This window comes from Drosophila busckii, chromosome 2R, assembly GCF_011750605.1.
Source record: "Drosophila busckii strain San Diego stock center, stock number 13000-0081.31 chromosome 2R, ASM1175060v1, whole genome shotgun sequence".
NCBI classification, from domain to species: Eukaryota; Metazoa; Arthropoda; class Insecta; order Diptera; family Drosophilidae; genus Drosophila; species Drosophila busckii.
Window position 1 is genome coordinate 5,049,711 of NC_046605.1, and position 24,701 is coordinate 5,074,411.

The window sequence follows — 24,701 nt, forward strand, 5'->3', positions numbered from 1 at the left end:
GCTGTCTCGCTCACTCTGCTTCTCTCTCTCACTCTTACGCTCGCTGAGCTCTCTTTGATTGCATTCAAGTGCATTGCAGTTGCCACAGAGTGCACATCTTGTGGCATTATAATTAGCTGCAACACTTTGCCCAGCAACTGTCAACAGCTGCCCAAGCTAACATCAATTGCACAAAAACTAAGTGCAGTTATGTTTGCCTGTGTGTGTGTGTGACTGCGTGTGTATGTGTGCAATTAGTTGTTTTAAGCTTTGGCCCTTTGGCTCTAACTGATTTGGGATAATATTTTATGCTTTATGCGCAGCAATTGGCGAAACAATTTGCCTGCGCTTAGTTTTGTAATTTACACACACACACACACATTGATACACACACATACACGTATACAACATTAATTAAACGATTTGTGTAATTATGCGAAATTAACACACAACCAACAATATATAAATATTCTCTCGTGTCATCTTTTTGTCACTTTTGTTGCGCTTACCCAAAAAAAAAAATCAAAATACTCAATAAAAAAAAAATAAAAACAAAAACACAACAAACGACGACGAAGATCAACGCTATGGCTTTAATTATGCGCCCGTTTCCAACATGTCCAGCTCGGCGTACATAAGCAGCGGCTTTGGCATTAACTACTATACAGTGAGTGCTTTGCAGCAGCAGCAGCAGCAGCAGCAACAACAATTAGCAGCAGCAACAACTTATCAAACATCGCCAGCACATCAACAACAACAACAACAATTGCCTGGCAGTCATGCTATAAATGATCCAGGACTCCGACGTAGACTGTTTGCCGGCTTTCGTCCGCTGTCGGGCTTTGGACGGCTGCGTCAGCAGCGCTCGTCGCAGCAGCAACATCGCTCCATATCCTTGCCAGAAAGTAATTACGTGACTTACAACCAGCACGATAACAATTACCACTATCAAACCAAACACCAGCATTCTCTTTATCACCAACAACATCATTCACACGATTACATTGCAACACCAACAACTACAACAACCAGTACAACAACAACATCAACAACAGCTACGAGCTCGAAAAGAACGTTCACTTCTATAACCGATTTATGCGGCTGCAATTCGTTTGACAACGCTGCAACAACAACAACAACTGCTCTAACTACAACTACAACATCAACAATAACTCCAACAACATCAATTCGAACAAGCAACCGTTCTTTTTGGAATTGTACTGCATTTTTATTCAATTTCAATGTTTTCATTAATGTTCTAGCCCAAAAACGCATTTTTATTACTAACTATGTATGCTAAGTGTTGTGTCTACCTATGTTTGTGTGTGTTTGTGTGTGTGTGTGTGTGTGCACTTTACTTTAATTTGGCTGCTAGCTTTTGTTGTACGTCAATTAGTTTTAACCCAGTTAACACTTGAGGCAAACAGCTCATTTCCGTTACAACAACAACAATAGTCTAAGCGCTCGTCGCTCGCTCTGTCGCTCTGTTGCTCGTCCTGGCCACATTGGCATAATTTGTATACATGGCCATTGCGACAAACTTCTTCATTTTGCCCAGCAGCAGCAGCAGCTTGACAAAGGAAAAGCGCAAGAAAAAGCCAACGCGAACATAATAACTGCTACCAAAAGAAAACTTGCAGCTGTGTAAATTGTCAGTTACCCTTTTTTTGCTTTTTCTGTTGTCTATGTTGCAGTTGCAAGCAGCAGGCAGCGCTGCCGCTGAGTTCATGCGCTGCTTAATGCTTGCAGCATTTTTTAATGGCATTCACAATCTTCGGCGCACTTCATGTCCTAACAAACTTTGTTTGTCTTTTGGCTTACAAAAACAGCGAGCAGCGACCAGCGCACAGCCCCAAAGCAACAGCAGCAGCAGCAGCAGTTGCTGAGCCTGAGCAACATAATTATGCTGAAATTCTGTGCGTTGTTGTTCAACCAAAAACTGCGACTGGGATTTGCGTTATATTATTTTAATTTTTTGCTGCTATCTTAGCTTTGATTTAAATAGTTTAAACCAAAGTTTACGATATAAATGTGTGTGCGCTCAGTTGTATGCTACATTTTTTGCTCATAAATAAAACATGCAAATTTAAAACCTATCAAGTTAATTAGCTCGCCCGTCTGCAAGGGTATTAAGTCTTTTGGCAAATTGCAGAAAAAGTCCTGCTCGTTTTTTCTCTCTCTCTCGCTTTGCATGTTTTTCTTTTGCAAGAAAGTTCCTTGGGGCGCTGTCAAGACAGCAGCAGCAAAGCTTGGCATTTTTTTTGCTTTTGGATTATTATGACTTTTGTTTCGCTCTCTACTTCTGCTCTATTACATTTTTAGCTGGCCGGGCAGTCCAGCTGTTTGTTTTATGCATGAACGCTGCTCGTCTTAATGTTTAATACTTTTGTGCATTTAAGTTAATTACTTGGTTTTAATACTACATACTAACAAACGAATAACGCAACCAAACTCATGGATTTAATTGCTTAAGTCAGCTGACAGCTTAACACACAACTTGCATATAAATTGATTACAATATATATTGTGCCTACAGCTGTGGCTGCTGCCAAGTCCGATATGTCGCGTCCCTTTGGCGAGCCGCTGATGTTGACTAGAACAATTTTGAAGAGCAGCGAACCGAGCAGCAGCAGCAGCGGCGATGAGTTGAAAAACAAGCGACGCGTGCGTTTGAATTAAGCCCCAAAGCAAACACAACAGCAACAAGGATTTTTTTTATAATTTATTTAATTTCAATGTTTTTAAGTCCTAAACACACACACGCATACACACAATGAATGTTTTGTTTTAGAGAAAGCCTTAAGTTAAGCCTTAATATTTATTGCAGCACAGTAATTATAAAATATCGCGAAATGAACACTAAGTTAAACTATTAATTAATTTATTAAATTATGCGCTATATCTTTTGTTTGAATGTGTGAGCTGTGTGCTATGTTTAAAGTATTTTAGTTTAATTACGGCACACTTCACTGTATGTTTGTCTCTGATTGTTGTAAATAAATAAATAAGTAAACAAGTCGTTTATATTGTTATTGATAATCAACACTCAACTCAACACCGCGCACTACAAAAGTTTTTCTTTTTGTTGTGGCAGCTGGCACGGGGCGCCTAGCAGTAAAAATTATATAAACAACATACACACACACACACACATACACAATTTATTGCTGTCTCTATATAAACACGTGTTGTATGTTGCTCTGTTGCAAATTTTTTTATAAACTATCTAAGCTCCGCTCTGTGGACTGTCAATGTTTAGCTATTTTTTTGGTTTTTTTTATGAAACAAAACTATTTTTTGAGTTGTTTTTTTCTAGACGCTGTAGCTGCATAGCAAAAAATTAATATAAACAAATTGTTGAACAAATGAAATTAAATTCCACATATTTTTTACATTTTATTGCCAATTTTTTTGAAACCAAAACCAAAATCAACTTGTGCCTTGTTGTCCAATTGTACGCACACAATAACAACAACAACAACAACACTTGAAAAAAAAACCCCAAAAATATAAAAACAACAACAACAACAACACTTAAACAATGGTAACAACAAATGCAGCACCGCACTCGCCGCGCCGCCAAAAGTTGAATTTACGCATGAAATCGTTGAGCTTGGACTCGCCGGAATCGTCGGAGCTGCACGGTCAGTTCAGGCGGCGGCAGCATCTGCCCGCCAATGCCGCCTCAACATCCACGGCCGGGTACTATCATGGCGGCTCCGGTGGGCATCTGGAGCACAGTACTCCGCCGTCGAACAACAGCAGGCTGCACTGTAAGTAGCATAAGTACCAGTTCCAGTTTCCCGCCTCCCACCGTCTCACCAAACAAACGTCTCTACAAAACGAAAAGGAGTTGCACACAACTAACTAACTAACTAACTATACAAAAAGAAAGAACACAGCTGGCTAACTAATGCTCTAAACTCTTAAATTTTATGCTTTAGGTCGCTTAACAAGTAGCTGTTAGCTTATTTCATTTAAACATATGTAGTTTGAATTTCATTTAATTTAGTAGCACTTGCTAAAGTAGTTAAAGCGTTCAAGTTACAGTTTAACAGTTGCTAATCATCATAACAGTCACAGCTCATTATCAGTATCAAGAACTTTTCAACTCAAGGCTGTGCTTCATTTGAATTTCAGCTGCGTAAACGATACCAAAGCTACTACTATAAATCTTTTACTTTTACTGCTATCTTTACTTATCATTCTTGCATTCAATTAACTGACAATCACATTAAAAGAGAGAGTGTGTCTATGTCTATGTGTGTGTGTGTGTTGCTATTAACGCTTTTTCTACTACGCATCTTCATATGAATTACAGCACCCTCGAGCCCCTCGCATCCGGGCCGTAAGCTGCTTTATGCCACACGTGGCATGCGTGGCGGCAGCGTCGATTTGCCCGACGACATGGAGAAGTCGCAGTCATCGGCCAGCACATCGCCGTGTCTATCTCCAGTAAGACATCCTCAGGTATTCCCCCCACTCACACACGCCTCCCACACATTTCGTTTTATGCGTTCGCTTATTGTCTCTCGGCTCACTCACACACATTCAGTTTAAGTTTAAGTTGTAGAAATTTCTCCATTTGCTACTCTAATCTTGCTTGCAATTTCAAGAAATCGCATCGACTGCTGCCCACCAATTTGTACGTCATACTCTACAACTTCAAGGCGCGCCATGCCGATGAATTGGATCTGAAAGCGGGCTACAAGGTAAGTGGAGCAGGCTACTCCGAATTAAGACACATATTTGCACAGTCGCTCGAATAAAACGCTTTATTTAATCCGCTAAATTGTGTGTTTATCACACAAAAGCGTAGCGCGGAAATCAAAATGCAAATACAGACAAAGCAAAACAAAAGGCGAAAGGCAAAAGCAAATGCAAATATATGTAAATATAACAATATTTCAATATTGCTAGCTAGCTAAAAAAAACATAGTGCATAACAATAGTAGCATAATATCAATAACAGTTACACAACAGCCACAACTGTGTTTCATTTATAATGTACACACAACATTTTTATTATTCACACACACACACGCACACACACACGTGGCGCAGCAGCAAATGAGAAATCAGAGCAAAGCTGAAAAAATATAGAAAAACAAAAATCGTATACATAGATATGTATTAGTGTAGTGAAGTCGAGCGTTCGGGGGTTTTATTGTGTGTACACATGCTGATTGCGCATACGCTCCGTTAGCCTTGGCACAGGCCACGCCGCTAGCAAATTGTGCGATATTTACATATGCATTAGCCATGTTGGCAAGCTTTTGTTTTGTCATTGTCCTGTACGAAGGACACACACACACACATGCACACACATTTGCTTAATGGACGTAACCATACCCCGCAGGTAACAGTCATCGATACCTCAGATCCGGACTGGTGGAAGGGCAAGGTGCTGGGACGAGTTGGCTTCTTCCCCTCCAAGTATTGTGTGCGTCTCAATGCCAACGAGAAGCCGCTGCAAGTCACCCACAATCTGCAGGTGTCCGATGGTGAGCGTGGCGAGAATATGACGCTACTGCGAGATCAGATTGTCATACAGGTAATTAGCACATAAATTAGTGCAAGTTAGCGCAGTAATTGATAGCAGTTAAGCTGGCAGCAGTTAATGCTTGTGTTGATTATTTCAACAGCATAAAAAAGAATTTATTTATCATGTACATAGCAACAAATGAGCTGCACTTAAATCATTTTATTTACTATTTAATTAGCAAAATTGTGTAAAGCTTTAGAGCTTAACGATTATTTGTAAGTAAAGCTAAAAGTTAAGCTCAACAATAATGTTTATATATTAATTATTATTAATTGCGCTCTAAATATAATCAACAATAAATTACGCTGATAGACTTTATACTAATGAAAAGTTCTATAAAAGGAATAACTAAGCTGGTATACATTTTTTACTTTTATTATAAATTGAGCGGCATAAAAAACAAAGCAAATATATTTATATTATGTTTGAATTTTGCTCTTAATTAATTGTTAAATTTCGATTATAAATACAGCAGCGTATACTACTTTCAACATAAATATATGCGCATACGTTAATTAAATAATCTATTAAATTATAATGTTAAATTATTTTATAGAAATTATAAATTATTGTTGTGTTTATTTCTAACTTTTATTGCTGCTTTTATTTCATTTGCTTGTCACAGACTGGCGACGAGGTGAACGGCATGGTGATGGTGCGCTCGGCGGACAACCGTCAGGGCTATTGCCCCATCAAGTATCTGCAGGAGGTGTGACAGCCAGAACAAGAAGAAGAGCCGCCTGCAAAATCCTCAATGCAAACGTCGCGTGCGGCCGGCGCAGGCGACAAGACCAAGCGTAGAATTAGAATCGTAGTAACCGACAACAACAATTTAGCCAGCGCACCACCACCACCCAGTGCACCCAGTGCACCACCACTACACACAAGCACACACACACAATCGCACTCGCCCAGCCATGAGACGAAGCGCTTGAACATTGAGTACAGCGATAATGACAGCGGGCTGATTTGGGATACGGATAAGGATATATTGATATTGTCGGGACGCAATAAGAATGACAAGAACTGGGAGAACTGGGAGCGCATACGCGAGCAGAAGCTGGAGAAGATGAAGAACATTTGCTTCGAAAGCTACAGACAGTCGAAGCGCGACAAGTCGCTGGTGAAGCCAAAGCCCAAGCAGCTGGACTCCACATGGTATACGGATAATATTTACTCCAATCGCTCGGATGACTACGATGAGGATTATGTGCCGGACTGTCTGAAGTATGGCAGCTATAGCAATCGCATATTGCGCGACATACGCGAGCAGGACGAGAAATACGCTGAGGATGGGCAGCCCATGCGTGAGCGACGTGGCGAGGGCGAAGGCTCGCCTGGCTATGGACTGCAGCGCTCCAAGAGCTGCAAGGAGTTTCAGTATCCCAAATCGCAAAGCTGCTGCTTCGAGGGCAATGTCTATGAAGTGGGTCAAGGCGCTGCCGCCACAACAGGCACAACTTCCATATTGAAGAATCGCTCAGGTGTGCCCAAGTCTTATTCATTTAGCGCTTCGACCAAAACAATGCCATTTGACATAATCGACTATGAGCTGCCGCCAGCATCGAATACGCGGCGGGATAAGCGTGAAGCCTACAGACGAAGCATGCAGCTGCTTTATAGCAATAGCTTGGATAGCCATGGGCATGGGCACAGCTGCTGTGCGCGTGAGCAGTGCACCAGCGCCAAGTGCCTGCTGGACGATATTTATGCTGGAGCGCGTGGTGCTGCTGCTGGGCGTGGCAGCAACAGGCAGCTCAGTCGCCAGCTGCGCTCGCCTGCGGATTGGCTGTTCGAAGAGGAGCAGCAGCAGCTGCGCCGCAGTCAGCGTCAGCAGCAGCAGCAGCAGCAGGTGGTTTGCTGCTGTGCGTCCGATGACTATTGCTGCCATCGCCAGCCGCCAGCGCCGCAGCGTTTAGCGCGACGTGCGCCGCCGCCGCCACACTGCCCAGGTCATCATCCAGCTGCAGAGGAGGAGGAGCACATGCATTGCCGCTACGACACCGAGCTGGAGCAGCTTATACGCGCCGAGCGTGATCGGCTGCTGCTGCAGGACAAGTTCTTGGACGATGATGAGCGCTATTTGGCGCACAGTCCAAGTCGGCGCCACTATGCGCCGCCCTATGCGCGTCCAGTGCGCAGCAAGTCGCTGCTGGAGATGCAGCCGCCCAGCTTATTCGACGAGGACAGCTGCTCGGATACTACAGAGATCGATCTAGAGGATTTCAACATTGATTTGGAAAAGTACTGGGAGCAGCTGGACAAGCCGCCCAGTCCCATTGACATGGACATGCGACGCAACATGCACAGCAATTTGAAAGTGAAAAACGTCAATGTGCGTTGCTATAACAATGGCCAGCCCATCGATATGGTGGATCGCGAGCATGAGCGGCTTATGATTAAAAAGTCGCTGCTGGAGGGCATGCCCTCGCCACCGCAATTAGATGCTAGTGGCGCTTTTTTTGAGCACAATGCGGCGGCTGCACTGCAGCAACAGGAGCGCCTGCCGCCCAGCTATGGCTATGGGCATAAGATTTATCCCACTGTGGACACGCTGCCCACTTATCAGTACAACAATTTCTATCCGGAGCATCAGCTGGGCGGCAATGTGCTCACCCAGCAGCCTACGGCGGGCATACATCACGCCTCGGCGGGCGGACACTCGGCGCTGAGTTTGATCAACAACATTTTCTCCATCTACAAGCCCAACAAGTATTCGCCCGAGAATTGCCAGCTGAACTATGAGAGCAAACCGGAGCCGTGCAAGAAAATGAATATGCCAAGCACGCGACGGCCGCTAGGTGGCGCCAGCAGCTGCCATGGCCCCGAGTATTTGCACTCGTCGATGAAGCGTCCACTGCTGGTGAGCACAGAGCAGCCGCATTTCAAGATTATACCCGAGAAGACGGGACTGAAGATATCGCCGCTGCTGGCTTACGATGAATACGGCGGCGATAAGTCGCAGCACAGACTGAGCAGCACCGCTCGACCGCTGATGCTTCCGCACTGATGGTGCTGGACATTTCCGTGGTATGGTAATGGTAATTATTGTTAAAGAATGAAGCGGCAGTGAGAGCAAGTGAAACCAAAAACAAAAGACTTCGCTTTATAAAAAAGGCAAACAACTACCCAAAACGCACAACTGGGCCAAACTCTCCAACTCTCCAAGCAACTCAACTCTACACAAAGCTACAACAACGTTTAAGGTTTGAGCCTCATTTCATTCATAGCCAACAACAGCAACAGCAACATGAACACCAACAACAGCAACAACAACAACTGCGCCATACCATTGGAAACGACAACAACAACAACAACAGCAAGTTGTTCATACTTATTAGCAAATTGTTAGCTAAGCATTAGTTTAGTCTCGAATTGGAATTTGCACACACATACAAGCAAACAAACAAACATTAATTGTTGCAATTAAAGCAACTGCGTTCGCTTTTGAGAAATCGCCGCTTACTTAGTAATTAAATATGCTAACAAAAATCAATGTAATACTAAATTTTCGAGCAACTTTTAAGCAATCAGCAGCGTATGCAGATATACAACAAATGAAATATTTATATATGTATACTAAACAGTTGCTGCGTTTCATTTTCAGAACAAACTAAAGCTTTTAGTTTAGAAAATGTTACAAGCAGCAGCAGAAACTGTTAAATTTAGTGTTAGGCAAATTCATATCCGTGTTTCAACGCATTGTATACCCTTTAAAAAACAACAAGAAACTCTAGCAGCTAAGCCTAAAGATTTTATGACGACTAACTAACTGTTAAAACGTTAAACGCAACGTTTAACGCTGCCCACAATTTGAGACGAACATGTTTTTATTGCTACTATTTTTTATACCAATACCAACTTTAACTGTACCCAACACACACACACAGACACACACACACACACATATATAGCGCTAGCTGAGATTAAAGCGTGCGCAGCTGTTAACAGCTAAAGTAACATTTTGAAGGCTTTTGAATTCATTTATTTGCAGCTACTAGACTTAGGCTTATTATATATATAACTGTAACTGTAACTGTAACTGCAACTGTATGTGGTGTCGCTTTTTACAGCAGACAGCAAAGATTACTAGATTTGTATATAAGCTAACCATATATGATGGGCATATATATTATGATTGTACTTTTGATGATGTATGCGTATCCACTGGCCTTATTTATTGACAAATGCAACGGAACAAGCTAACCAAACATTAAATTAAATGTGCTGAACTCACACACACACACAGTTATCGAACACACACACACACACACTTGTGCACTAAGTGTATAAATTGATTTGCGTATTACTTTTAAGCGCACTTGATGAGATGCATTAATTACAATTTATTCAAATATATATAGCAACTGTAAGGCTTTAATTTGTTTAATTCGATTCGGTTTTAACGTTTTCTTTGACGTCCAATTTTACATGAGTACATAAGAAGTATTAAATGCTAGCGAGTAGCTGCGTAACGAGTAACAGTAACGAGAGTAACGTATTTTGTAGTTCGTAAGTGTAGCTGCTAACAAAACAGCAATAAAAATAACAAACATTTTGAATTTGAATTTATTTTTAATAACTTTTGAATAAAACGACAGCTAAATGATAAATCTAGATACATTTTATTAGACATCGTTTTCTATTCACATTGTTGTTGAACTACTTACACCTACATATACAAATATATATATATATGTATACTCTAAGTGTACCCCTATGGCCTATTAGCAATTAAGCGTAACGAAAGTTTTTCTAAAAACGAACAGAACAGAACAGAACCGAATACAGTTGCACCCCCCCCCCCTCAAACCCAATGAGTCACATCGAGCGCACCCCATTTATAATATTATGAAACTAGCAAATATTTGAAACATAACAAAATATAACTACTACTGTTAGTTGTTAAGTGTGCTGAAGAAAAAAGTGTAAAATGCATTCAAGTCGCAGAGCATGAAACGCCCCAAATCTTATGAGTATGTAAAAAAATTAAAAAAAAAAAACAGAGATGCGCGTATATAGAACGTGAAATGCTGAAATTTGGCAATTAAGTAAAGTAGTAAGTAAAACTGCAAACGTAAACGTTGCGTATACGTTAAAGCTATGTGCAGCTTTCAATCGAAAGCGCGCTGCGCTCTTAACGTTAACGCTTCATTTTGTTTGTCGTTCGTAGAAATATTGTTAAAGGTTACGGTTTAGGTTTGAGAGCGAAAGTTAGAACAACACTTAATGAATGTTATTGCTTGACAAATGCATTGTGTACTTTTAAACTCAAACTAATCCCAGAATAAATAGAATTGTGTAAAGCGCTACACACACAGCATAGGCAAACATAGATGGATTAACATATAGTCAGCATCGGCATCTAAATGCGATGTAGTTAAGCGACAAAAACCGGCAAAGATATCAGTGCAACTTACATATATCAAACATACACCTAGTGCGTATTCATGAAACTTGAAAAACCAAAAACAAAACCTAAAGTAAACTACAAAATAAAATTGTAAATGAAATGCGCAAGCAAAATAAAATAAAATAAAAATTTATTTAGCAGCACTTGCAATTTAAATGTGAAAACTTTCCCCTGAATGCCCCTGAATTTATATCCCCCATCCCCTGCGCCACTTTTAGCTGTTGTTAAAGCAAAACTCCTACCACGCAAGTCCCTTTTGATTTAACTGATATAATAAAGAAATGATGTTAAAATTCGATGTGTGAAATAATTGCATTTTTTATTGTTACTGCCAATTAAACACTTGCGCACGTTACAGTTCAAAGGTAAATTAAATGGAAATGGGCGTTGCCAAAGATGTCAGTTAAGCGTTAACTGTATAGTATTAACTTTAATTTTACAGCGCATTTATTTAACGTTTTTTTTTTGTCAAAACTTGCTCAAAAATTAACCTATTTATCTATGTTTTACAATTGTGTGCACTTATTGTTGCTAAAAACAAAGTTACATCATTAAATTTTGAAATGTAAAACTTTCGATTTTTAACCACAAATCGTGATGTAACCATCCTGAATTTTGTCAAAAAATCGAATCTTGTGGATTTTCCAAATTTGAATGCAATTAGAAATTGCATGGGATTCTTTACTCTTCTGTTCATAGCTTCGCTAAAACAATTTCAAATCATACATTTTTATACTTATTTCAATTGTGTTTTCAACGCCAACATAAAATTGCATAAAACATAACAATCGCACATCTTCACGCTGAATTAAAGCTTCTCAAAGTTAAAAATTGAACAAATCACAAGCCTGCGCTTTAGTTTTTAGCTATAACTTGGCTAATAATCAGCAGTTGTGCAACTGATTAATGTTGCATGCTCGTATTGATCCTAGAAACAAAGTTGCATCATTATATTTTGAATTCTGCAACTTTCGATTTTTGGCCATTTTTGACAAAATGACCATCATGAATTTTGTCAAAAAATCGAAAATCTAAATTTAAATGCAGTTTTATTCTCATGCATCTTACGAGTATAGCAACGCATAAAACTGTGAAATCGGATGTAATTTCGCTGAATTAGAGCTTATTAAAAATTGATATTTCACAGAAATTTGTCTTGTTTTGTTTATAACTTCACCAAATCATTTTTATGTCGTACAATTTTATGCTCATACATAGAGTCACATCCTGTGAGTGCCAGCGTACTTAAATTTTGGAAATGCGACCTGATCCGGCGTATATATGGTCACTTTTCTCTCGAAGATCGCTTGTGCTTGGGCGGCACTTTAAAGTATGCAACGTGTATTTGCTTGGCTGCAATGAATTTGTACAAGGCCTGGTTGTTGTCTCCGCTAATGCTCCGTCTTAAAAGTATGCAGCGCTTTTTTCAATTATTGCTTTTTGGTGTAGTTGAAATAAAAATTCGACTTGCTACACTTGTACAGGTTTTGTTTATTATGTTTTAAATATATATCACATTAAATTTTACATTAACAAAGATACAAAAAGTGATGCGACTTGTCGTTTGTTATTGAGAGAAATACATTAATTGAAATTTTGTCATTTTTACAATCAATCGATCGAAGAGTAAGCAGTAAGTAAGTATAAAAAGGCTATTTGCAAGCACTTGATCATATATAGGATGGAATCGTTTTGGATTTAAAACATATTAGGGTTTTGTCCCGCCGGCATGCTTGGCATGAGTCAGACAATTGGGATATTTCTGGGGGGGGAGGATCAGTTAACATAGTTACGCATTTAACATACAGACTAAATTATACTTAAGAGCTAACACTAAGCTGTTGTTTGTTAATTGCTTGAATTTTGCTAAAACTAATTGCATCAGAGTCAGTCAAAGAAGTTGGAACCTAAACCTAAACTACGTTGCCAGGATGCGCCAGGATGTGTGGCGACCTGCTTGTCAGGCTAAGAGCTAATTCGTTGCTGGATCAGCAGCTGTTGTTAGAGTTGCAGCAACAGTAGCAGTTGCTGCCTCTGTGGCTGTTGCTGTTGCAGCTGCAATGGCCGCGGCGGCAGCTGCTGCTGCTGCTGCTGTGGTGCTGGGCGCTTCCAGGGCGCTGAGCGTGTTGCTGCTGGCAGCTTTCTGATTGGGAAAGAGCACCGAGTAGGCTGGCGGCGGATCGAGTTCCTCGTAGTTGGGCGGTGAGGCGGCATTGGCGGCATCCAGGCCAGCTCCGTTGGCGGCGGCCAGCGCTGCCTCGCGCTCATTGTTGACGGCGTGCTGCGATGCGGAGGCTGCAATGGAACGTATGGTTTGAATGTGAGAGCTTAAGCGGCAACAGAGAACTGTTGAGATTGAGAATCGAAGGTTTAAAGTTATGTGAAGCGAAAGTGCCGAAAGTTAGTCGAAGTAGCAAAGCGCAGACATAGACAGCGAAAAGTTTTTGGGGTGTAGATGAGAGGAACATGCGCGAGAACAAAACACATATAAACAAAAAACGAAACAAGCAACAAAACACAAACAAGAACAACTCACATAAATACAAGTGTCTATGTCTTGCTTGAGCTTAAACAAAAAAAAAAACGAAGAGCATGTGCAATTGAACGTACCCCAGAGGCCGCAGATGAGCAGCGCACCGCCGCAGAGCAGCATGCCGAGCATAAGATAGCCCCATGGCCCATATTTGGACAGATCCGAGTGCAGACCGTGGCGCGTGGAGTTGCGACGCGTGAAGCCGCTGCCAGTGCTGCTGCTGCCGGCCTCAATGGCAGCGGTGACATTATCCTGCGACTTGCCATCCATATCAGCTGCTGCTGCTGTTGGCTGCTGCTGCTGCGGTCCAATGGCATTGGGTGAGCCGCTGCCCGCCTCGCCGCTTGGCTTCTTCATGTCTTTGGTGTGCACTTTGCGCAGCTGCGTGGTTGAGTTATTGCCCACAGAGTCGCCGCTGCTGTTGCTGTTGCTTGGCGGCGCTGTGGGCGCATCGTTGGCAAATAAATTGCGAAACACTTCGAGTGCCCACTGCTCCAAGATGTCCGAGTCGAGTGGCGCAGGCAGCGCGCCAAGCCCAGTGCGTCGCTGTTTGCGGCAGAGCTCGTAGTCCTCATCGCTGTCGTACTCATTGCTATAAGGACAATGGCGTATGCGATCGCAGACGAGCTCCTTGGATATGCAGAGTATGGGCTCATCGCTGTCAAAGACAAGGAATTAATTAATTCAATAGTTATAGCGGACTGTGGACTTACCCAATTCTCAAGCACTGATGCTTGCTCTCGTCCTTGCACTGCTCGCCCTTGCCCAGCACTGTGACCATCAGCTTGGACTTCAGCGCATGTTGCTTATGCTCCCAGATAATGCGCACGCGTCCATGAAACAGCCGCACCGGATCCTCCATTTCAGACGCAGTGTCCTCCAGCTGGCAGGGATCCAAGCGCCACTGCGCCGTATGCGGATCCAATGAGCTGAACTGCAAACAGACATTTGAGTGTTGTTTAATTAATCCGTAGCAACAATAAAAAACGCCGACGTGCCATAAATTATTTAAACAAACAGATCCAAAACGTGCGCTTGGGGCCTGCGCATACATTTTGTATAATTTTTTGGCATGAGAAACAAACATAATAACGAATTTAAATATTTACGCCGGAAAAATACGACGCATAATAATAAGCGAAGCTTTTAGATAGCGCATGCGAGAACAAACACGTTTTATCCAACGATTGAGACTTATAATTGGATGTGTAAGTAGCCAAAGAGTAAACTTGATTCAATGATAACTGCTATTAAAGTAAACATATGTTTATATAGAGTATGGCTGCTGATATGTTGCAATAGATAAATAATAAACTCAAATCAAAAATCAACTCAAACAGAAATGTGCTGAAATTCTAAGCTAAGCTGATTTTAATACGAAACCACTTTGCTATAATGTATAGATATATAAAAATAAACTTATGTGGAAAGATAAAGAACGCTGTTGATAGATTTGTGGAAATTACGCTCAAAGTGCTTTCAAATTTTCAGCTTAAGCCGAAGCGTTTCCAGTTAAGAGCCTACAATTGATATTGAGTGTAGTATAATTTAATAATAAATATGAAATTAATAATAATTTAAATACGTCATATGCAGTCTCAAGTTTACAAAATGAAACTTTCATAGCTAATTTGTCTTTAATTCAATTTGAAAAGTCATTTTGCTGCCTATTACAAAAATATACTTTAATTGATAAAATGTCAATAAAATGTTTTAGCCTTTATAATTTTGAACTTATTCACATTTTATATTTAAGATCTTAAATTACGTGTTAGATTTAATGATTTTAATAATTAATAAGGAATTGGTTTATTTTATTTATGAATTGAAAGCTGCTATTTAATTGAAATTGGAAAGTCATTCTAATTGCTAAAAATGTTAGTATTAAAAAAATGTCATTAAAAAGTTTTAGCCTTTATAATTTTGAGGTTATTCGCATTACGCACATTTAAAAATACTTGTATATTTAAGTTCTTAAATTAAGGTTTATATTTAATAAGTTAAATAATTACTAAGAAATTGTTATTTATTTATTTATGTATTGAATTAAACTTTGATGCATTATTAAAAAAATTTTAATAAAAAGTTTTAGCCTTTAAAATTTAAAGTTATGCACATTGCGTATACGTAAAAATGATTTTTATTTAAAATGAAGCACTATAATATAGTTATTAAATTAAGTGTTAGTTTTAATGAGTTAAATAACTAATAAGTATTTTTATTTTACAAATTTATTAATCACAAAGTCACAAGCACAAATCAATAATTTGTTGAACTTTGCCCCAATATTTTAAAGCTATAATTTGATGTTCTTTAATTTCTGTCAATTCACTGCTAGTTAAAAATTTCTCTCACTGGCATAACTTGGCTATTAGAACTAATTGAATTAGTAGTTAGAAAGAGAGAGAGAGGGAGAGAGCATGTCATACATCATTTAATCAAGTGGCATAACATTCAATTGCAAACACATTTTTTGTATTATTTATTCGCTGGAAATTGTCAATAAAAAGCAATTAACTTAGCTGCCTGCCCTCGTTTGAGAGCGAGAGCGCGCGTATTTAATTAATCAATTGATTAACAACAATAAGTTAGAAGAGCAGGGCACGTGTCTTATGCAGTTGCCAAAGGGTCAAGTGCAGCAGCAGCAACAACAACAAGAAGCAATCGATTGGTTGGTTGGTTGGTTGGTTAATTAAGGTGTGTTAGCAACAATTAAACCAGTTGGCTGTTTACTGTTTACGGTTTAGCAAATGCAACGCGCGTCCGTCTGGTAATTATGTGAGATATGCGATGCGCATTTGTGCCGAATGCGAATGCGAATTACGAATTGTGACAGCCACACATTGAGCTTATTAACATATGCAGCAGACAGACAGACAGACGGACAAAGAACTCATAGCTAGCTGCATGTATCTGATAGATACAGATAGTTGTGTGGCTGTGTTGACAGCTAGAATTATATGGCACGTTGACTGACTGTCAATGCGTTGAAGCGTCAGTCAGTTGGTCAGTTCGTTGCTATTTATGGCGGCGGCATTGGAACCGAAAGTGTTGTCTACGTTTCGTTTCGTTTCAATTCATTGCGTTTTCCTGGCCAAATGAGACAAACGTGTTTCAAATACCAACCAAAAAATAGTCGCGCTTATGCAAATTGGTTGTGTACGCATCTGTAGTTATAGTTAGCTATGGTAGTTACATTTTGTAGGTGGCTGGGCGAGCTCTGGGCTCAATTGACTGCATTAATTGGCAGCAATTTCCAAAGCCGCAAAATCTATTTATATGCAGTTATATTTTCATATAGCAATATCGAAAACAATGTCGCACAATTATACAAATAACTAAGCACAATTAGCTGTGTGTGTGTATGTGTGTGTGTGTGTGTGTCTGACCATGGGCAACAAACTGGCTTACAAAGCTTTCAAATTTCAAACCTAGGCTTAGAATGAGTTCAGCTTAACTTTGACATTTTTGTTTGGAACGCACAAATTGCTTTAAGCTAAAATTAAGCTAATAATAATAATAATAATAATCACATATACATAATTTAAATTTAGCGCCCTGCAGTCTAAATTAATTGCAATCAAAAATCAATCAAATTTATGCAGCGTGTGTTTGATACTCAATTAAAGTTTGTTATACTTAAGTCTGCGACTGAGTTCAGCTTGTTTATTTTATATCTTTAGTATATAACACAAACAATGCATTCATTTTATTATAAAGTATAATAGCTACCAGATTCAAGGAACTAAAGTCAACGAACTTTAAGCTTAAAACAAAAGGCAACAATAAATAAATTTAAATGCCAAACTAAGCAAATTTACTTACAATATTTAGCGGGCAGCTGCGTGGCAGCAACGCAGCGGCGGCGCCGACTGTTGCTGTTGCTGTTGCATTGGAGCGCTCCAACATGCCGGTGAGTGCGGCTTCAGCTGCAGTTGGCTCCAACTTGACTGCAGCGGCGTGCATAATCGAGCTGGAGCTGGAGCTGGCATATCTGCTGTCATTGTCTGTTGGGGGTGGACTATGCCGCAGCTTGGGCAGTATGAGGCGCACAATGAAGCCGTAGCCGGCTGGAGCGCTTAGGATGCGTGAGCATGAGCCATGCTGGGCGCCATAGCTGCCCGGCTTGAGTTCAATGATGAGACTAGATTCCTTGCCATCGCTTTCAATGAAATGCTCGTGCTGAGCGCTGCAGAGCGGCTTCAGCGTGGGCAGCGACAGCAAATCACCTGCAAAAGTGCAAAAGTAGAGCAAAGTTATTACTAATTTGTTGACAGCTAAAAATAAACTATAAACTAATATTTGGGTTTGAGCAATTTGATAGCTTGTGTAATTGAATAAGTTGCAAGTGGCTTTGCCTCAATTATTTCGAACTTAAAGGTTAAATTCACACGCACACACACAGTATGTGTGTGAGCTGCACACACACTAGTTAAATTAATAAAGCACACATGAGAGCAGACTTAATAGTAGCACTGTAGCTCTCACTTGGCTGCTGCTGCTGCTGCTGCTGCTGTTTGCTTGCATTTAAAATATGAAATATGTTGTCGATGCGCTACAAACTACTTTTGCATTATTTGCGACACACACACACATACACATACATATGCACAACTCCCTCGCTTAACACTTTTGTTGTTGTTTTTATGCAATTGCCAGCGCGCACATTTGGGCTATTAAAATTTTATTCGCCTTCGCAACGCCGCAATGCAAAAATAAATTTGCATTTGACTTTTGGCTGCACACACACATGCAACATGCATGCTTGTGTGTGTGTGTGTGTGTGTGTTTGTCAGCTTATTCTCATAGCGAACTTGACATTAATAGCCAAGTGACTGGCACACGTGCTGCACTTTAATAACAATAATAATAATAATAATAGCATTCAATTATTTCATTCTACGCATGTCAGACCAAAATGCAAGCAACTCATAATTTAAACTACAAGTTGAGCTTGACAGCAGAGTTGCTAAATATTCAAATAATTTTTGAATTTACTTCAAATATTTTTAAATGCATTCATTTTTACCAATTTAATTGAATTGATTCCTATAAAACAAATATAACATTTAACTTTAAAATAAACAACTCACAATTATCTTTAATAGTTTACAATATTTTTAAACTTGCAACCAAAATAGTTTTTTTATTTTAAGCTTAGCATTTATATATTTTAATTTATTTTTAGCATATGCAGTTTTTGCTTTAGGAATTTTAGCCAATTTAGATTTGCCCCTGGCACCAAATGCTGCTAATTTGTTTATACATATTTCGCTTAGCTATATAGCGCAAGATTTAGAGCTCATTAACGCCTTTTGTGAAAAACAATGAGCTCTACAATTTGAAGTTATATATTTAGTTTTTATTAAGTATTAGCTTGACTGAGTGCACTGGCAGCAATAAAAGTCTCGGCTTATGCCACTGAACTTCAACTACAGTTTTTTTAGCTAATTGGGTTAAAAGCACACGCACACACACATACACACGCATGTGTAGCAAGTGTGTGTGTGTGTGTGCAACAGACGGAAGACGCATTAAGCTTAATGTTGCTGCTGCTTGGACTGATTGCTGCTGCTGCTGTGAAGTTCAACGAAGCAAGCAAAGTCGAAAGGGCTATAATTTCACTTCATGTTGATGCTTTTTTTTGCGCTATCAAATGTGCCGTTAATAATTTGTCTTAATTTCTAGAGCATAACATGATAAATTTTTATAAATTTTCGTGCATTTGCAGTGAAATTTTTGTTTATTTGAAGAAGGTCAAGCGCCAAAGATTTATAAAGGGCTGCGGCATTGGTTTATTATAATCAACACTAGCTAAAGCTATAGCTGCGCTATATAAGGCTGTGATCAAGTTGAGCGCTGCTGCAGGTTGGTGAGTGGTTCTGGCCTCGTTGGCAGCAATTGTTTGGCTTTTGTTGTTTGTTGGCCCGGCCTGGCCTGGCCTGGCCTTTGGCTTTTCATGAAGAGCGTTTCGGCTTGTCAAGCGTTTTGGCTTTCGAGTGGCTGTTAGCCCAGGCCTAAGCCAACATGCGTGTGGCAACCTGCAACGTGCTACGTGCAACTCACTCATCATAATTACGCACGCTTGCAGCAGTGGCAACAAATCAACGCACAGACCACAGCACATGGAGAGTCGTTGCCACTTGAATGCAACAAAAAAAAAAAACAAAAAGCAAACATAACAAAGTTGTTGTTAAAAAATTACACAACATGCATAGAGCATGAGTTGTAGAAGAAGCAGCGGCAGCAGCAGCGGCAGCAACACTTGAAGCTAAAAAAAAATAGAAACGATGAGTGCAGTTTTTTTGTTTTTATTTGCACAACTGCAAAATTGGGTCAACTATCAAAGTCAGAGGCAGCAGCAGCAGCCAAGAGAGAGAGCCAAGGGTTAAGTGACAGCTCCACCTTTATCCTCACACACACACACACAACATTACAATTCCCGTTGGCCAATTTGGCTAATAGGTCAAGCGTACGTACGTCTGTCTGTTTGTCTTTTATACACGGCAGCAAAGCAAACTAAATAAAATAAATTGTACTATAAACAAGACAACAAGACTTGAGCAATTGCAACAACTAACGGGCTAAGAACTTGTCATGCATTCAGCTGCAGCTTTAACTGATTGTTGTTGCTGCTATTAATGTTGCTGCTGTTGCTGCTGCAGTTGCACGCAAAGCTCTAACGGCAACTGTTGCTGGCTGCCAAGACTTGGTTTGCCAACAAGAGTCGAGCGTGGCAAGAGCTGCTTGCACATGACTTTACACACACACGCACACAGACACACACACACATACATAGAGACAGCGGCACGCCAGGCTGCTGCTGCTGCTGCTGCTGCTGCCTTCTAACGGTCGCATACATAAATCAAGGCGGCCATTTTAGCAATTAGCAAAAAATTACAAACATAGTAACTGCCCCAGCTACTGCTACTAACATATCTATTTATGTCTGTGTGTGTGTGTGTGTGTGTGTCTGTGTGTTGGCCAAAAATAGTTTGCGGCAATTTCAGTTGCTCTGTGTGTGTTTTTGGTGGGCGGCAGGCTCAGGCCTTAGACTCACTCAGCTAACGGTCAATTTGCATTTTAATTGACGAACGCAGCTCTCACACTTACACACACACTTACACACACGCACACTTACAGCTATTGGCGACAGCTTTTTTGCTTATTTTTCTTTCGCTCTGCCCACAAGCAGCAACTTTATCATTCTTACTCTTGGCACTCGTTGTTGTTGTTGTTGTTCAACTTTTTTATTTGCATATTGTGCGCAAAAAGTTGAAACAACTTTGCTGCTGCTGCTGCTGTGTGTGTGTGTGTGTGAGAACGGCTCAAACCAAACCGGTGGGCGTGTGTGTTGCACCTAATTGAACTCTTATGACATTCAGAGATCAAAAGCTTACGGCCATGGGGTTAACCATAAGCGAACAACAACAACAACAATTGTAAGCAAAAAAAACAGCAGGGCTGGCAATATGTGCTACACGTGCCCTAAAGACTGACGACTTTCAGTCGATTTCCACTTCAGCAGCAGCAGCAGCAGCAGCAACAACAACCGAAGAGTCACTAAAAATAAAGCAAGTGTTTGTCGTTGTAGTAAAAACATTATGTGCTACAAATATACTACAGATAATATATAAAATGTTTTGTAAGCTTAGCTTGTTGTTATTGTTGCATTCAAAACAATTTGATAAATATTTAATTCAAAGCTTAAAACCAGTCAATGTAATCACCTAAGTTTTATTATACAAATTACTTTATAATGTTTATATGCAAATTTTGTTCTTCACTCAAGCCTAAATATATTGTCAATTAATTGTTTTGCTTTCAATCAATATAAAACTCAACAATAGTTCACCAATACTACTGCAGTCAATATAAAACTCAAGAACAGTTCACCAATGCAGTCACTTATTTTATTTTCTAAAAAAAACTTTAAAAAATTCCATTATTTAGATACAGTTCAACCTATTTCTACAATATTTCACCAATACTATTGTATAAATTTATAAGTTCAATACGCTAAGCTAAACAATAGTTTAAAAAATTAAATTCTATAGATATTTTTTTTATTATAAGCTTGCCTTAGGTTGGAAATATCGTTATTTATTTTATTTAATATAAACATTATTTATTGACCAGCTGTTATCCAAGTTCAACAATATTTCACCAATACTATTGTATACATTTATTAAAGCTCACAAAGCTAAGAAATCAGTAAAAATTCTTTAAGAAAGTAAGCTTGCATTTTTCCTAAATATTTATTTTTTTAATCAACATTATTAATTGACTGCCTCACTAAGTTCAACCATAATACACCAATACTTTTGTATAAATTTATAAGTTCACAAAACTAAACAATTCATTAAGAAATTGAATTTTATAGTTATATTTTTTATTATAAGCTTGCATTAGCTATTTATTTTTTAAATCAACAAGCTAAGCTCAACAATATTTCACCAATTGCTAAGCATAAATTTCTAGTGCACAAATAATAATTTTTACTCTTTACTTTAAGAAATTAAATTCTGCAGACTTATTTATGATTTTTATATTATTTGCTTGCATTATAAGCTTTGCTTTAGAACGTAAATTTATATGTAAAATAAACAATATTAATTGACTAGCTGTGGGGGCTCAGCTCGTTTGTCATTGCTATTTGCAGGGTATGGAATTCCTAGCTGGCTGGCTGGCTGAGTTGGCTGGGTGAGTTGGTAACATATGGATGTGCACACATGTATGAATAAATACGATATCATATGCGTTGTTGTTTTGTTCTTTTTTGTTCGTTTTGTTTATTATTTCACACAAATTGATATAGTAACCGGTTTGCTGGCGCATTTACATACGCACAGTGAAAAAAAAAGTTTGTCTGTCTGGCTTGTAGGTGAGTTGGATGGAGCTTCTTGCTTGCTGTAGAGCTTTGAGCTGAAAAATAATGTGCTTGCTGAAACAATAGATTAAAGGTGATTAATCTTGCGCAAATTTGCAAACTGAAATTTCACCTTTGCTACAGCAACAGTGAAGTAAAAATAAAAAATAATGTCGCTCGCGGGCGTCGCTTTCTCAACGAAATGCAATTGGCATACATATTTCCGAAATGGGGCGCCAAATTAATGTTTAAAGTTCAACGGAACAGGGTTAAGCGCTCTGGCAGAGACAAAAGAGATGCACTGCGGCCATAAAAGCTAAAGCCCAACCCAGTGGCGGCGGCGTCGACTGCGGGGGTGCGCACCTAACCGTTGAACTCCAGCGCGTCTTTGTTCCAAAAGCGCGCGCGGAGCCATTTGCTCGTAACTGTAATTCAATGACAATGAGGTCGAGCGAACGCGAAGCAGCTCAGCGCTCAGCCGCGCTGCTTGTATTTTCTTTATATCGTATTTTAAATAAATGTATATAATTTTGTTTGTTTACGTTTACATATCTTTTAGAGCTAGGGCTGTCTATTTTATTTCCGCATGGGCTCTGATTCACGCAGCTCCACTCAGATAAGAGACTATAAAATTACAATAAAGTCTTTTTTTAGACTGTCAACTACGATTGTAGCTTGTTGTTTATAGGTGTTAAGACCATGTGCATATCGAGAGCGTCTCTCGTTGTCGTTGGGCTTAGTCCAACCGGTTTACGTTTTCATGTTCATATTGTCACCACACAGCAGAAAAACAAACAACAGTGGTACATAGCATATTGAAAAGGCATTATAATTATTAAAAGACTAAGCTTAGCTTACTGAGTGCCCAAAAATTGTTTGGGGGAACTACATGCAATTAGTATAATTTATAAACTTTTATGTGCTTTTATGCGCTGCTACTAACCAAAAGAAACCGTTGCACTTTGAACAATGGCGGCACTCGCTGCCAGCAGAGTGAGCAGCGCCCAGGCGCTGTAAATTTGCAATATGGCTTTGCTGCCAGTAGTGGCTGCGGTTGCGCCAACGCCGACGCCGCGTCGACTGAGACGCTGGCGTGCGCAGTTGACGCAAATGTTCGCTGCAGTCATCGTAGTAGACGCAGCAGCCGCCATTTTTTGTTGTTGTTGTTGGGTTTGTTGTTGTTGGCTGGCAACTGTCTTAAATTTCAGTTGCTTTTGAATTTTAGCTTTGACTTTTCGTTGCCGTTGCTTTAAGTTTTCTCACTTATTGCGGCGTTGCCCCCGCGCTTTTGGCTTTTCACTTGCCGCAGACCAATTGCATAATTAACCGTTACAGCAAAACACATGTAAGCGCGCGCACGCACGGCACACACACACAAATGTTAAACGCGTTTCAATATTCAATTAGCGCACTTGAAATTTTTACTCTTTTATATTGATTATTAGTGTTAATGCACTCGCGCTCCCTTTGGCTTCGGCTGCGAGGGAGCCCGCTGACAAACTTTCCGATCGTTACTTGCTGCGACGACTGATCGAAACGAACTGAGCGCAGCTTTGCACGTTGCGAAGTGAAGCAGCGAACGCGCGCTCAGCTACAAAACTTTAGGCGCTCTCTTTGTAGTCGCAGCGCGCGCTCTCGCGCTCTCTTCGAATTGTAACGTTACAAATCGACTAACAAAGCACCAGACGCTCAAAGAAGTAAAACATCAAAGAGGAGAAATCGAAATCTTATGCACACAAATAAAGTCCCAAAGCAGCGCGCGCGCGCTCTCTCTCTCGCTCTGCTTGGCGCCTAGCCCACATGCTCCTGCTATTGTCGCAATCAGTGCAACGGTTCTGACTCATGAAGCTTACGGCGTCAAATGGATTTTTGTGTTTTTTGCATTTTATTTATTTCTTTTGCCTTATACGTTGCTTTTTGCTGCTGCTGTTGTTGTTGTTGTTTTTTAGCGCTTGTTGGTTTTTGGGGCTTTGGTCTTGGGCGCTGCTCAGCGCTGCTGTAACCCAATTTCAAAACGAGTCACAGAAGGCTACAGCTAAAAAAAAAAGCTCAGCGCAAAGAAAAAAAAGCGCATGCATGGGAAGCAGAATGCGAAAATTACAGCAAAAGGCGTTGTAAGAAATCGAAAACAGTTCAAACAGCATATGTACTACATACAAACTTACAAACACACACAGACACATACAAACGCAAGAAGAAGCAGCAGCAGCAGCAATGCATACAATAAATGAAAAGAGCAATTTACATGCCCGAGGAGTTGCTGCTTTTTTTTCTTTGCTTGAAAGCTTTAAGTTGTATTTGGCAGACGAACATTTTAATTTAAACTAATTGATTAAATGCCAAATTAATTAAATATACAAAC

General features: G+C 39.9%; 3 protein-coding genes across 6 annotated transcripts in view; 2 read left to right on the plus strand and 1 right to left on the minus strand.

The window, feature by feature from the left end:
* Positions 1-6,263, plus strand: part of LOC117134648 (SH3 and cysteine-rich domain-containing protein-like) — a 49,279-nt gene extending 43,016 nt beyond the window's left edge. The window contains exons 6-10 of one of the 4 annotated variants that reach the window (XM_033295104.1): positions 3,540-3,752; positions 4,301-4,449; positions 4,596-4,691; positions 5,339-5,533; positions 6,150-6,263. In XM_033295104.1, the coding sequence (XP_033150995.1) occupies positions 3,540-3,752; positions 4,301-4,449; positions 4,596-4,691; positions 5,339-5,533; positions 6,150-6,239 (743 nt within the window). In that variant the 3' untranslated portion in view covers positions 6,240-6,263. Of the gene's footprint in view, positions 1-2,515; positions 3,021-3,539; positions 3,753-4,300; positions 4,450-4,595; positions 4,692-5,338; positions 5,534-6,149 lie in introns of those variants that run through there. The other 3 variants (XM_033295105.1, XM_033295106.1, XM_033295107.1) reach the window with 3 other exon arrangements.
* Positions 6,256-10,513, plus strand: LOC108596137. The gene has a single exon (XM_033295103.1). The coding sequence runs from the start codon at positions 6,279-6,281 to the stop codon at positions 8,532-8,534; it is 2,256 nt and encodes a 751-aa protein (XP_033150994.1). The 5' UTR covers positions 6,256-6,278; the 3' UTR covers positions 8,535-10,513.
* A 1,921-nt stretch (positions 10,514-12,434) lies between these two features.
* Positions 12,435-23,868, minus strand: LOC108596960. The gene is made up of 5 exons (XM_017983206.1): positions 23,283-23,868; positions 17,296-17,699; positions 14,184-14,404; positions 13,548-14,128; positions 12,435-13,232 (listed from the first exon to the last, which is right to left on the minus strand). The coding sequence occupies exons 1-5, from the start codon at positions 23,488-23,490 to the stop codon at positions 12,910-12,912; spliced, it is 1,737 nt and encodes a 578-aa protein (XP_017838695.1). The 5' UTR covers positions 23,491-23,868; the 3' UTR covers positions 12,435-12,909.
* Positions 23,869-24,701: the final 833 nt, after the last annotated feature.

Bases quoted from the DNA above. Each gene is read 5' to 3' on its own strand.
- LOC108596137 (XM_033295103.1), top strand. From the start codon at position 6,279: ATGCAAACGTCGCGTGCGGCCGGCGCAGGCGACAAGACCAAGCGTAGA.
- LOC108596960 (XM_017983206.1), bottom strand. From the start codon at position 23,490: ATGGCGGCTGCTGCGTCTACTACGATGACTGCAGCGAACATTTGCGTC. The intron at 14,129-14,183 runs GTAAGTCCACAG...TGTCTTTGACAG, and splicing joins CATCAGTGCTTGAGAATTGG to CGATGAGCCCATACTCTGCA. The intron at 13,233-13,547 runs GTACGTTCAATT...GTTCCATTGCAG, and splicing joins GCTCATCTGCGGCCTCTGGG to CCTCCGCATCGCAGCACGCC.